This window comes from Vigna unguiculata, chromosome 4, assembly GCF_037176805.1.
Source record: "Vigna unguiculata cultivar grain cowpea cultivar isolate G323 ecotype 2 chromosome 4, ASM3717680v1, whole genome shotgun sequence".
In the NCBI taxonomy this organism is placed as follows: domain Eukaryota; kingdom Viridiplantae; phylum Streptophyta; class Magnoliopsida; order Fabales; family Fabaceae; genus Vigna; species Vigna unguiculata.
Genome location: NC_140795.1, coordinates 17,818,139 through 17,833,671, shown reverse-complemented (window position 1 = coordinate 17,833,671; position 15,533 = coordinate 17,818,139). Strand labels below are relative to the sequence as shown.

General features: G+C 32.6%; 1 protein-coding gene across 1 annotated transcript; it reads left to right on the top strand.

Moving 5' to 3' along the window:
• Positions 1–1,246: 1,246 nt before the first annotated feature.
• LOC146886870 (GTP 3',8-cyclase-like) lies at positions 1,247–4,837 on the top strand. The gene is made up of 5 exons (XM_085672248.1): positions 1,247–1,792; positions 1,987–2,154; positions 2,253–2,444; positions 3,743–3,811; positions 4,754–4,837. The coding sequence occupies exons 1-5, from the start codon at positions 1,325–1,327 to the stop codon at positions 4,835–4,837; spliced, it is 981 nt and encodes a 326-aa protein (XP_085528374.1). The 5' UTR covers positions 1,247–1,324.
• The last annotated feature ends 10,696 nt before the right edge of the window (positions 4,838–15,533 follow it).

Here is a 15,533-nt window from a genome sequence, read left to right as displayed (position 1 = left end):
ATAGTTAATTGAAAAACTAATTCAAATAATTAAGTTTCAAAATCCAATTAAATCAACAATTACATCCTTAGTTGAAAACTACCATATACTTCCACATCTTAAAAAATCTCGAAAAGATAATCTGTGGTGGATATCTAAAACTGGAACCAACTAATCCCTTAGGAAAAAAAAATGTTTGGGGTCATATGGCCCTTAAGAAAAATAATTTTTTAATAGTGTGGATAGAATATAATATATTACAATGGAGTCGGCACTTTGCACTTTCGGGTCTCTTTGCCACAGTGTCTGTCACCTTATCCTTCAGAACAAACACGACAACATCTCAGAACTTCCTCTTACCTTGTATATATATATACATATGTTATGAGTCTCTGGTGTCCCAAACAAAAATTATTAAAAAAGAGAAAAACTTTTCCAACCCCAACTCAATATTTTGTCCAAATTCATTGTTTCAGCGTCAACCATGAGGCGACACTTATCACAATTCTTTCACTACCCAATTGGGTTTAACCTATCAAATTCCTTTCCGGTGAGACCCCTCTCTCTCTCTCTCGGTTTGTTTAGCTTATTCTTTTGGTGATGTAACTGGTCAATCAAGTTGGTTGTAATGGATTGAAAATTGACGTTTTGGAACACATCTATGAAGTTAACTGAATCGTTCATGCCATGTCAAATTTCGGGTATAAACTTATAATTTCCCTGTTCTATCAGGATCATGGAAAACCCCCTCATTGTACTTCAATTCAGTTTCTTTTTTTATCGAATGCTCACTTCAATGATAAGTTATAGTGATACCCATTTACATGCAGATGAGAACTGTTATTTTATTTCTTGTCCTAAGAGTACTGGTTAGCCTGTGCTAGATTCATGCTTTGTGTGTTAATCTGGGGTGTGGTGGTACTAATATATGTGCAAATTCAGTAATAAACTTGTACTCCTCCTCTGGTTCTACAAACCTAGAAAATGCAAAAATCAATCACTTAGTTGTTCCATTTTAATATAAATTAAGTTTTTACCGTATGCGTACTTGAAGGATTAAATATTGATACCCAGATGATTATTTTTTGTTGTTTAAGAATTTATTAATCTGGGGTTTTGGTGGAGTTTATATGTGTTCAAATTTTGTTTATGAAAATGTGGCTGGCATGTGACACTACTTTTCTTGAAGCAGTTGAAATGTGATGTGAGTTCGTTCTGTGCTGCCAATAGTATTCGTCAAGGTTTGTTCGGTGGACACTTAAATGAATGTGCCACAAGAGCTTTGGCCACTACATCTTGTGCTTCGGTGTCTGAAGATCTGCCAAAGGATAATTCCGTCTCTGATATGTTGGTAGATTCATTTGGAAGGCTTCACACATACTTGAGAATATCTGTAACAGAGAGGTGCAATTTAAGGTGTCAGTATTGTATGCCAGCAGAAGGTGTGGAACTCACTCCTAGCCCTCAAATTTTGACAAAAACTGAGATTCTACGATTGGCAAATCTGTTTGTAAGCTCCGGGGTAACTAAAATACGTTTGACGGGTGGGGAACCAACTGTTAGAAAGGATATTGAAGACATATGTTTGGAATTATCAAACTTGAAGGGACTGAGAACATTGTCCATGACTACCAATGGTATTGCTTTAACGAGAAAACTTCCAAGGCTAAAAGATTGTGGGCTTACTTCCCTCAACATTAGTGTAGACACTTTGGTACCTGCAAAGTTTGAGTTTATGACCAGACGCAGAGGGCATGAAAAAGTTATGAATTCAATTAATGCTGCCATAAACCTTGGATTTAATCCAGTTAAGGTATTTCTTGGTTACATATCATTACTTTTTGCTAGTGTTTCTCATTGATCACCTTCCCATGAGCAGCTACCCTTTTGCTCAAATTCATTAAGTTAATCAAATGAATTTTTCAACAAGGGTGCATAACCTCAGGTAAATTTCATGTCACTGATGGATGAATTTTAAGGTATCTTTGATGTTTCTCTGCATTTCAGGTCAATTGTGTTGTAATGCGAGGATTCAATGATGATGAGATCTGTGATTTTGTTGAGCTGACCCGGGACAAGCCAATTGATATTCGCTTTATAGAGTTCATGCCTTTTGATGGGAATGTTTGGAATGTCAAGAAACTTGTACCCTACTCAGAAATGTTGGATACAGTGGTAAGGTAGAATTCAGACTGGAGGCCTAACTTTTATACTACATTTTGTTGTTCTCTTATAGCAGATAGAGACCCTTTATAACCATCATTACCAAACAGATGAAACAGTTTCCAAGCTTAAAAAGAGATCAGGATCACCCTACAGATACGGCCAAAAATTTCACAATAGATGGGCATGAAGGTAGAGTTTCGTTTATCACATCAATGACTGAGCATTTCTGTGCTGGTTGCAATAGATTGCGGCTACTTGCTGATGGAAACTTCAAAGTCTGTTTATTTGGTCCTTCGGAGGTAAGTTATATTCAAATCATCAAAGCTCAGTGTACTATGCTTGTCCCCTAAACCTGGTGATGGTAATTGGGCTAAAATCTGTGATGTCACTTCTATTTGAATACTTAATGTTTTTGGTGAATCTGTAACGCTAAACTTGATGATAGTATATGAAGTCTGGATGCTTAGTACGACATGAGTACGTACAACTACAGGAATACGATGATCTTTTTGAAATTTAGGATATGCTATGTTTTGGATTCTTAGCAAAACATTATAGATGCATAATATCGGTGAAGAAAGAGAGAGTGGGGGTAATTTCTCATTAATTCATGATTATGATGATCGCAATTTAATTTAAAAAATTGATATGAATGGAGAAGTATCAGTATTTGACATGGGAACAAACACCTTGATGTTTCCATTTTGAGTATCAGGGCATCGTAGATCATATTAATTGCAGGCCTTCTAAATGTACCGGTAAATGAATTGGATAGTTTGGTGATGAGGGTGAAGGACTCGGGATTAAGAAATTGGTATTTAAGGCCTATAAATTTTTTGGCAAGTAAAATCAAGACTTTCTATGCAAACTTTTAGCAGTCTTGTTTTTTAAGGAGTGTGACTGATTTCTTGCAATTAGTTGTTTTAATGGCTGAGTATGGTTCTGGGAGTTGTTTACTTTTGGATTAGTACTTTGAAACTGTGATGTCTACTGTCAGTTCTGAATTCTTGATATGGTACATACTCGATAATGGGGAAAAGGGAAACTATCTGCCAACTCATAATAGAAAAACATAACTTCAAATATTTGTTTACAAAGATTGAAGTTCCCTGCAGAAAGTGGATTCCTGTAGTGAATCTTGATATTTGTCTGTAAATGGAAGATTTGATACACATTAGGACATGGTCTTTGCGAACATTAAAATATGGCTCTACCTCATACAATATTTTGGATTGAACATGCACTGTCTTGCCCCTTCTTTCCATTGCACATGCTATTTCATTTGATATTCTATTTATTTGATTACTTGTAATTATTTTTTAGGCGCACTAATATACTTTCATCATTATTTTGAATTCTTAATCATTTCTGAAAATTTTCTTATCAATGAAACTGATAAATATTTTCCCTATTCAAGACATGCCGGTCATTATGGATGTTATCTCTACCATTTATGTTCAAGTTAAAGGTGCTTGATGTATGTATGGATGTTGACATCAGTCGGGACAATAAAACGTGTCATGGCATACATATAGCATCTTTAATGAGAGCTTCATTAAAAGATTTTTGTGATTTTCTTATATGGATCGTGTTTCAGGTTAGTTTAAGAGATCCTTTGAGATGTGGTGCAGAGGATCATGAACTTAGGGAGATAATAGGAGCAACGGTATGCACTTCTTCTGATTATTATTGCTAAATCTCAATTATGTTGTAATGATTTATAATGTTTTTATTTCTTTACCAGGATTTATCATCCTTTTAATATAATGATGCTGCTGCAATAGAATTTCACTCACTGCTATTTTAATTTAACATGGTAGTGAACCTTTATTAAAAAAGATATACTTTAGGAATAAGAGGAGCATAGCAAGAAGGGACAACACACCCCACAACCTAACTGAAAAGGAGTTAGTTAGAGATTATGTATATATGGAGAAAAAAGTGGGTGGGGGTGATAGAGTTAGGTGAAGTTTAGCCTCATTTGGCAATCGGTAGACCCTTATAATGTAACTATTCTTATAATGATGCATGGATATGATGCGTGTATCGGATATGGTACATATCGGATATATCAATACACTTATTTTGAAAACAATAAGGTATGATACGTTATATATGCATATTGAAAAATTTTACAAAAACCTTAAAACATGATAGATATATATTGTTATTGTGTGAATTCAAATTAAAATCAAATATCTTAAAAACTGTCAAAATAAAAAGTTATAAATTATTTTTATCACAAAAAGTATTACAAGTTTATAGATTAGATACTTTATTGATAAATATCGGTAAAGTATCAGATATTGATACGTGTCAAACATGAATACATGACACAGATTGAGGTATCAGTGCATCATAACTTATCACCTTCAACCTCTAGACTAACGTGAGCATTTCCATTGAATAATATGTTACTGACTCACTTCTTTCCTATGATTTTCCATCTGTTTGCTCTTGTCCTAGTAAGCTCTTTGATTGCTTTTGAACAATATAGTCAATAGTGGATCATAGACTACTTGAAATTGTGTGTCCAACTTTAGGTAAGCAATATTATGAGTGGTCTTGTACTATCCTATTTCTTAATGTTATCTTTCCTTTGTTCTAGGTGAAGAAGAAGAAAGCTTCACATGCTGGCATGTTTGATATAGCAAAGACTGCAAATAGGCCCATGATACATATTGGTGGATAAGGTCTCTTCTTCTTCCTTTCTTTCATTTTTCCTATAAAGGTTATCCATTCAATCTCTAAAATATTTATTTTACAATTTACTGAGGCACATCATGATTTTTCTCTATTTCAGGTATCACACAGTGATAAAGTTACTTACATAGCAGGCAACCAGAGTAGTCCTAGTGAGAAGTACCCTGAATTGAGTATTATCTGAGATCTTCATTGATACAATCTCACTACATGAAGGGTGATAGATTTTTCAACTATACCTAGCCACATATACTGTTAAATGTTGTTCCTTTGGATAGAACCCATTGTTGTTGTATCGAGTAATAATGCAAATTTGGGCTTAAATTTTCGGGTCGTGTGTTAATCTTTCTTCACTGGTTGTTTGTTTACCAGTCAACTTTAGTTTCAGCATGGCACTGTATTTATTTGTTTTGTTGTAGACATGACAATGAAATTTTGAAAGGTTGGTTATGCCCTGTTACATCATTGAATTTGTACTATGTATGCAGTGAGGTTGTTGACCAGGTCTTCATAGTGCTGCTTCTCAGACTTCATACGGCATTCCCAATTTTCTTTCCTTAGTTTATACTCTTACCCGGAAATTGAAGGAACAACTCTAATCTAGATGTTACCAAGTTCTACTCTTGGGATCACTTCATGCTCCCTACCATTGCTTTTGTCATTTAGACCCTTTCTAATATCTCAACTTTCTAGGAACGCAAAATGTATGGAAATTTAAGAGACCAAAGGTGTTAATTAGAGTTAAATATATGTCTAGATATATATAATTTGAATTAGATTTTAGGAGTGTTTTATGTTTTAATTATTAGATATTATTTAGTGGATGAAGAAAAAAAAATTAGACTATTGTTTAGACTTAGAGAGTTAGATTGAGATATTACTAAACGTTTGTTACATTTGCTTTATGTATGAAATAATGTGGAATATTATACATTTTTTACCCATTTAAAATATATTTTCTAAACATTAAAAACCTAAAAACCAACAATAAGAGTTTTGTGATAGGTTTTTTTAGGGGAAGATTCATTAGGGAGGTATAACAACAATGAAATCTAAGCTCAATTCACATGGATTATCACCATCTTCAACGCACAACCTTAAAGTAATTTAAACTCACTTGGATTTTCAAAAATATATTTTTCAAGAATGAATCCTTTCCACATTGATAATACAATTAACCAACATGTTAAGTTGATTACATAGATTGGATCATCATGACATGAGTATAAAAGGTGGAATATGTCTTTTTAGAACTTGTATAAGAACTAAAATCACTTATTTTGGCTCTGGCACTATATTGTTGGGTGGATCTTGAAAGATAGAAAAAATCTCATTCATAGCCACACATACGACTTTTCAATGGCGGACCATTGTTGTGACAAGGGGAGCCATGGCTCCCCAAAAAAATTTTAATTCTATTTTTTATATATGTTATATATTTTTTAAAATTATATTTATAGATTATTATTTTATTTATATTAAATTTAATAAAATATTTTATTTTATCATCTATATTATTTATATATTAAAATTTATATATATTTATTGTATAAAAAGTAAAATAAAAATCAATTTGATGGACATTGGTTAATGAAAGGTAATAAATTTTATCACTAGTGATGAGGTTCTTTTACAGTAAATCATCAAAAAATAATGAGAATAGAAAGAAATATAAAGAGATAGATTAGGAAACAAAAGATTGAAAAATGCACAATATCTCTCATGAATCGAGATTAGTATCTTATTATAATTTATGTGTTTATGATTCTCATATTACGATGATTTTCTTAAATTAAGTTTTTTTTTTTTCTGAATTAGTTTGCCTAATTATGATGGTAAGGATTCTTTTCTAAAAGTGGCACTAACCCTAATTATATTTGTCCTGAAATTAGTATATCATAGATTATGAAATTTAGAAATTTTGTGTTTTCCATTACATATGGTAAATTTTGTAAGATTTTATGGAGGTATCTTGGGTTGAACTACGAATTTCGTTGCACATAATGAATTAGTTGAACAACTTTGAATTGGATTAAAAATTAGAATATCCTTATAATGTTAATTTAATGAATTAGAAAGATTATAAATTGAAAAATGCATACAAGAATCACTTTATGAAAATGATTGAAACAAAGAAAATGAATTTTTTTATTTAATTAGAAAAAATAATTTATATATAAAAAATCTAATTTGACACTCTTAAAGTTTTTGTCCAAGTTTCGCCATTCCGACTTTCCACAAAATTTTATATGTATCTATAATATTTAATACGAAATTTTATTTACTCACTTGAAATTGAGTACCCCACAATTACTTAAACTCTTTGTTAAGAAGACTTTCAATACAATGACTATATTCAGGGGTAACATCAAGCAGATCTGAGTTCAATCCATATAAGAGTTGATTAACACCACCTTCAATATAAAATTTTAAGATAATGAGTTTATAGACCTAAGTTGTCCAACTTTTTCATTTCTACTTGTAAGACTTAGACTCAATATGAGATTTAGATTATAAGTTTCCAACGTTATGTTGAGTCTATCCATGTGTGGCTAAGTGCGGGGCATGCCTAAACGGGCCGGGCCAACCGACATTGCCACCCCTAATGCGAAGTACCACTTTTGGAGGGAGATCTTTTAATGGTTAGGAGGTTGTTGGGTAATATGAACAAGGAGGAGGATGAGACACAAAGAAGAAATATTATCTATTTTAGATGTTAAATTATGGAAAAGGTGAGCTCAATCATCATTGATGGAAAGAGTTGTACCAATGTAGCAAGTAAAAGGCTGGTGGAAAAGCTTGGTTTGGGAGACATCTATACACCCTAGTCTTTATGCTTTTGCAATGGCTAAGTGAGGATGGAGAGTTGGTGCTGGATAAGCAGGTGGATATTACTTTTTCTATAGGTAAGTATGTAGATTAAGTGGTATGTGATGTGGTTCCTATGGAAACAAGTCAATTGTTATTAGGAAGGCCTTGACAATATGATAGAAAGGTGACATTATGGTCTATCCAACAAGTATTTTTTCTTGCTTAAAGGGCAAAAGGTGCCCGTAACACCTTCATCAACTATAGAGGTTTGTGAGGACCAAATAAAAATAAGGGTAAAGAGAGAGCGAGAGAGAAAAGAAGAAAGAGAGAGAAAAAGAAAGAGAGAGAAGAAGAAAGAGAGAAAATAAGAGTGGGAGAGAAAACCCAAAAAAGGCAAGAAAAGGGGAGTAAAGTTGAAAAATCAAATAGTGGTAAAAGTCCTTTTTTGAGAGAAAAAGAGGTAAAAAGAGTGTTAATGACAAAAACACCCCCTATATATGCTTATGCCTAACAATATTTATTTGTCTTCTGTAAAAGTTTCTTTATCTTTAGGTGTGGAGCACATTCTCAAGGAAAATGCAGATGTATTTCCCAAAGACATTCCTCAAGGTTTACCTCCTAAAAGATGTATTGAACATAATATGGATCTCATTCCAAGGACATCCTTCATAACATGCCAAGCTATAGGAGCAATCCACAAGAGACTAAAGAAATACAAAAGCAAGTAGAGCAACTCATGAAAAAAGGATGGCTTGAATCTCTAGTGGAGTTGCCATCTATTACAACCAAAATCTCGACTAGACGACGAACAAAAAAGAGACGAGCTTAAAAAGAGATTTTGAAGTTGTCACCATAGTTTATTATAGAAAAAGTATGGAAAACAGTAAAATAAGACATGCTATACAAGAACTAGATTTTAGGTCCGGAAGTCCGTTACGCGTAGTGAAAATCAAGATTCACGTAGTTCTTAGAGAAATTGTTTGTTAGAAAGTGTTGATGTTTTTAATTTTTGAAATTTTATATCTTTTTTGATATTTTTAAATTATTTGAAAATTAGTATCACACGACGTAAAAGCTGAATAAACACTAAAAGAAAACAATTTTCATTTTTGTAAAATTTTTCTATTTTGGTAATTTTTTATAATTTTCAAATATTTTTAAATTTTTAAAAAAAATAACATGTGTGTAAAAAAGATGGGGTTTAATAAAAAAACAAAGGTGAAAAATGGGATAAGATGCATGGAAGGGTGCATGCAAGGAGTAAAGGCTGAAAATAAAATTAAAATAGATTGAGGCTGCGAATTGTGAAAAGCAGGGTACAGTAAGTAGACGAGAACCAATGGCAAAAGGGGTGCAAGAATTAAATAATACGGGTGTAACGAGTAAATAGGAATAGGAAAAGAAAACACAAACAAACATACAAATGATGAAGGTGTAAATATTAAAATGGGGATGCGCGTAGGAAACAAAACAAGGCTAGACCCAAGACCTAAGACCCAATAGACAAGAGGTTGAGAATATTAAAAGTGGGGTACGGAAAGCAAAATAACCCAATTTAAGCCCAACCCCAAAATAACTATCAAAACATAAAAATCCCTTAAGGGTTTCTTCTTCCTCTGCGTGAGCAACACCAATCCTCACCCACTCATGGCTGGCCAGGGCCAATGTTGCCGACGCCGATCACCGCCGAAGGAGCTGCCAGCGTTAACATCACTGTTTCTCTTTCATTCCCTTTCGCGTCCGAGTGCTCCTTTGATCTCATTTTTACTCACAAACACGAGACACTCCTTCCACTCATTGCTACCAGAAGCGTCGTCGTCATCCACGGCGCTCCAACTCCCTCATTCTTCTTCTTGCGCCGGCCACACCAGGTCTGGGAGCCACGCCGCTGAGCCCTACTGTCGCGCCCTCAACCGGAATCGCTCTTCTCCAATCGAACTTTGACACGCCTCCGACAATGCGGCCGACGAATTTTTCTTCCCTTTATCTGTTCGATTGGGTGATGGTTGTTCTCTGTTACTTGGATGATGGAATAGTCTTGGGAGTGATGGAAACTGTTTTGGTATTCTGTTTTCTATTGTGCAAGTGGAAGATGTGAGTGATAAGGCGATAAGCGTGAGCGAGTCCTCTATTTGGTGAAGAAAATGAAAGAAGATGAAAGATGGATGAAAAAGGGAGGTGAGGAAGATGGTGAGGGAATGGGTGGCGACAATGTGTAGTTGGAAATGCGAAAGGATGAGTGCTTGTGTGCGCGTGAATGGGGAGAGAATCTAGAGGGAGCTGTTGTTTTTATGTGATGGTATTTGTTGGTTATGGAGAATGATGATAGATGAAAAATGTGGGTCTGAGTTGTAGGATTATGAGGAAAGTTAGCGTCTACCGGTTTAGCGGGAGGAAGAAAAATGTGGTTCGGGTATGGGTAGTGTGCGTCGGTCTCAACGTGGTTAATCATGAAGGCATGATGATGGAAGAATGGGAAGTAGTAACAGTAGGCGAACAACCATGCGGCATCAACCATTTCATACAAGATTTATGTGATCAAACACTGAGTGACAGAATTACGGGGGCCTTTGAGAAAGCTCATGAATATTAACCAAGGGATCCCTCAGGATTCAAAACTGAAGGTCCTTGATACCTCAACATTAGGTTACGTAAATGGGAAGGGGTGGTTAGTTCCTCCCATTGTTTTCTGCCACCTTATTTCTTTGCTTTTTTTTTTTTTTACAAAAAAGGTCATTTTTCCTTTTTTATTATAAAAATAGGTCAGTTTATTAATTAATTACATAACAAAATCAGTTTAACGATAATTTGACTTTTTTCTATTTATTTTTAACTTTTATATAATTTCTAAAATTTTATATATTTTTAAAAAAATAAATTTTTAATAATTTGATTAAAAATATTTTAAATAAAATTTTATTAAAATTTTGATATTTTAAAACTTTGTATTTTAAATTTTATTATTACATTTTATTATAAAATTTGATTAAAAATATTGTAAAAAAATTATTAAAATTTTGATATTTTAAAACTTAATATTTTAGATTTTATTATTACATTTTATTATAAAATTTACAATAATAAAATTTGATTAAAATTATTTTAAATAAAATTTTATAAAAATTTTGATATTTTAAAACTTATATTTTAAATTTTATTATTTTATTTTATTATAAAATTTACAATCATAAAATTTTATTTAAAATATTTTTAATCAAATTATTAAAAAATTATTTATATATATATATATATATAACTTTAGAAATTATTATAAAAGTTTAAAAAAAGATAGAAAAAGATCATATCATTAATCAAATCAAATCTGTGATAGTAGACTGATCCATCTTTATAATAAATAAATCAAAATAATCTAATTTTGTAAAAAAACTAGTCAAATCATTAAGAAATTAACTCTACCATATAATTAATTAGTAAATTAACTGATTTTTGTAATAAACGGATCAAAGGCTCCCATTTTTGGAAAAAAATCTATTTCTTTTCAATCACCCAAAATGCCAGTTTTTTCTATTTTGTACACCACTGCCTAACTCATTAACTGGTGCATGGGAGGGAGTCACCAAATGAGGAAAAGGTGGAGATTGTCACCAAAAGAGAATAGGTAGTGTGCAGGAACATGAATCTTTCTGTGCATCTCGTTTCAATCATCCGTTCCACTTGGTTTTTTTTTCGTTCACTTTTCTTTTAAAAATCAAATAAAAGTAAAATTAAAAATAGAATAATATAAAATAAAATAAAATATAAAAAATTACTATAGACTGAAATGAAATAAAATAAGATAAAATAAAATAACATAAACTTAAACGAAAATGAAACAAAATCATATAAAATAAATAAAATAACTAAAATAAAATAAAGTAATATAAAATAATAATAATAAAAAATAAATAAAGTATAAATAGATATAACTAGATGAGTAATGATCAAATGACTCATTTTTTTACCACTTCTCTTACCAACTTGATGTGGTCTGACATATTTAATTTTCAAATTTTTTATAATTTAATTAAAATTTGAAATCATAATACTGAAGCTGAATGTTTTGATGCGTGCGTGTTTGAAACTCACCCTTCATCACACAACGCTTTCCCCAAACCCCTCTTTTCATTTTTAGTTTTCAAAAATCTCTTTACTCTGAACCTTCAATTACCTCCCCAACCACGTTTCACAAAACCCAACCCGCACACACACGAAACAAAACCCGCTCTGCTATCCTCCATCGTGAAAAATCAAAACCCCCTTTCTCCTTTTAATGTTCAAACCCAAACCCCTTTCACTTCAACAGAAAAACCCTTTCTCCTTTTAATGTTCAAACCCCAAACCCCTTTCACTTCATCAGAAAAAGCCTTTCCCCAAACCCCTTTCTCCTTTTAATTTTCAAAATCTCCCAAACCCTGAATCTACAATTACGAACCCCTACCCACATTTGCTATGCACAAAGACACGAAACAAAACCCGTTATCTCCTTTCCCATCCCCTCCATACCGTTATCTCCTTTCACCACACAGGAATTGCGAAATTGTCGAACCTCAGGGCGAATTTGAGCTGCAAGAAGGGCGATTTTGGAACCTACTACGAAATGGGTTACCCTGATTTTGCTGTCGTTGGTGAGAAGGTTGAATGTTTCTGCCTTTTTAACTAGTTTTTGTGCACGCTTAGTTTCTGTTGGTTTTTCATTGTTTTGTGTAGTTGTTTATTGATTTTTATAAATGACATTCCAATTTGACCCTACCATTTAGTGATGATTGCAAAGAAGTTGTTGATTTTGTGGATTTAAGAAGTTTTTGAATTTGATTTTTGTGTTAACTGTGTGAATTGAAAAGATGTTTACAAAATTGATGAATACATTGTGTCCCTACCATTTATTTTGTCGATTTCGTTCAATGTTCAGTACACAATAGTGCATGAGCATATTCGTTTCAAAAATTGAAGTCCCAAACTAGGACAAAAAGATGGATTGAAAATTTTTGGAAAGATGTTCTTCCCTAAATATATGGTGTTTCTTTATTATTTAGTGACCTTGGTAATATTGTGGATAGTTTGTACAATGCTAATTGATCATAGTGTGTCTCTTTAATTAATGATGAGTAATTCAACCTAGTTATCTGTGCTTATTATAGTGGCTTGTTGTTAAAAACATGTGTCCATACTTGGTATTTTATATATTTTTTAAATTCATCAACCTTTTTTGTAAAAAGTTAAAATCAGGATTGGTTTACAAAAAGTTACCATGAAGCCAAGATTTTATTATAAAAATGATAAGATTGTTATTCACAATTCTAATAAATTATTGTATGGTGTAATTATTAACATTTATATAACTTTTATAATAGATTTAAAATTTTAGTATTTTTGGTTAATCGCGAACTATTATTTGGGTGTCGTGTTTGTTGTTTATTTATTGGAATACCTTACCTATATAAAGTGTTTACCCGAGTAGGAGATTTTAGATACCTATGGCAGAAGAAGAGGGTGAGTCAAGGAAGGTAAATGTTTGTGATTATGATCCATTTATTTATTATAGTTAATTAAGTTCATATCTTGATGTTTTTTAACATGTTTTTTAACTATTTGATTGGTATTTTAGCTTGTGGTTTGTAACCGTTGTAAAACAGACTACATTGTTCAAGTTAATGGTTTATTGAGATCAAGACATCGCTCTCGAATTGGAGTCACTCCATTTAGGTGGTGTGTTGAGATGGTGAAACCATTGGATATCAATGGAGTGTTGTTAAAACATACTCTTAGTCGGTGTGTCCTTGAACATGAATGTATATGTATCAGGCAACATTTGGTACAGTTGTTTGTTTTAGATGTTTGTGTTTGTTTGGGTTTGAATGCTATTGGGGTTGATGTAGAATTCAATAGTGTTGTGTGCGGGGTGATCGAGTCATTATTAGAACATCAACCAATAACAATAGATGACATTGTTAATAGGATATACTTTTATTTACAGAGTGACGATGACGATGACAATGACAATGTAGACAATGTTTGTCATTTATATTTGTTGCTATGTTTTGCTCTTTTGTATTTTTCCAGGACTTCTAGGACTGTGACAAACATGCCATTTAGATTGTTGGATAACCTTGACAACTTGAATCAATACAACTGGTCAAGGTCTGTCCATAGGTTTTTGGTTGAAGGTTTCAATCGTGGTTACCACACTTTAAGGCAAGATCAAAACACGTCTGCCATAATTGTAGCTGGGTCAGTGGCTGTTTTGCAGGTATTTATTATTTTAGCCAAGTTGTATTTTGTTAGCCTTGTGTTTGTGAAGTTGATGATTAATTAGTTCCTTAATTTTTTTAGCTTTTGGTTTGTTGACTACTTTCGCTAAGGTCTTATGAAGGTGATGTTATTTTCCCGAGAATTTTGAGTTGGTCGTCCTTGATGATTAGGACTCATGGAATCAAATCCGCATTTGAATATAACAAGGTATTGTATTGCATTCGTTTTACTTTAGTTGATTAAGTTCTATTCCGTGTACCAATAAGGTATAAAGTTTGGACATCATTATGCAGGTTATTCTTGGTTGGGAATTAACTAAAGAGGAAAAAAACATTGATGTTGTTCATGATGCCTTAAATATTGGTGAAGATGACATCAAAAGAAAGGAATAGATGACATGTCCTTTACTGAATTCAAGCAATGGTGCAAAAGGAAGTTGAAAAGAAATTATTGGGTCATTCGTCAATTAGGACCAACTGAGCAGTATGGAAGAAGAGTATGCCCGTGGAGGTGAGGAACTTGATGCATCTTTCTTTCATCAACCTCTAGCCTTTTCATTTCATAAAGGTGATGCCTTTGATGTTGAAGAACCTCGATCATGTAATTTTGATCAATTAGAGCAATGTACTTCTGAATACAATCATCATGGAATGGAAATTATTCCCATTATTGAACTAGAAAAATGTTCATTAGATGTAGACTTAACTCAATTGTATCGGATTCTTGTCTCAGAAAATGACAGGTAAGTTACTGTTGTGGATATAAATTTCATGATTGTATTTTCACGGTTATATAGTGTTAATTCTAAATTTACACTTTTCAGGAAAGTTGTGGTTGACATAAATCAACAAATACTAACCACAATTGAGTGTTGGGGATTTCATCCTCGTGGAAAGCTTTGCAACATGGTAATGTCCTTAAGTCATGTATATTTATAAATTTGTTATTTTGTCTACTCAAATTACATTGTTGCTTTCAAATTTTGTCAGGCCATTTTGTTTGCTTGCAATACCTTCATGTATAGACAAAGAAAATTGAATGGGTTGATCAAGAGAGTTGTGTTTGGTCCTCTGTATAAGGTATTATAATTCTTATTGTTTTTTAAGTTTTTATATTTGATGGATGTTGTTGATGATGATTTATCAAAATTTAATTGTGAAATGTTGAATGTAGACCGCAGTTGTAGAAGATAGTAGAAAGGTAAAGGCAAAGAGACGCCAATGGATCTTAGGGGACGCGTGGGCTGGTTTCAGTACACGATATATTGACAGCAGATTTTGTAAGAATGAAGATTTGTAATTTTATTTATTAAATAGTAATTGTGGATGTTTAGTGATTGTTTTTTTGGAAGGTATTTGCTTCTATAATCCATGAGCAGCATTGGTGGTTTTATGCAATCAACTGTCGCACACACCAATTTTTTGTCCTTGACTCTCTTGGGAGGACACGACATGGAAGAAAAATAATAGACAATGCAATTGTAAGTTTACTTCTTAATATAATTGTTGTAGTTGGCAAATTCAATTATTCATGACTAAAATGTATGTTGATTGTAACATCCCAGTCGGATATTACTAATTTAAGTAATAAAAATTAAGAAATATGATGAAAACCTCATTTATTAT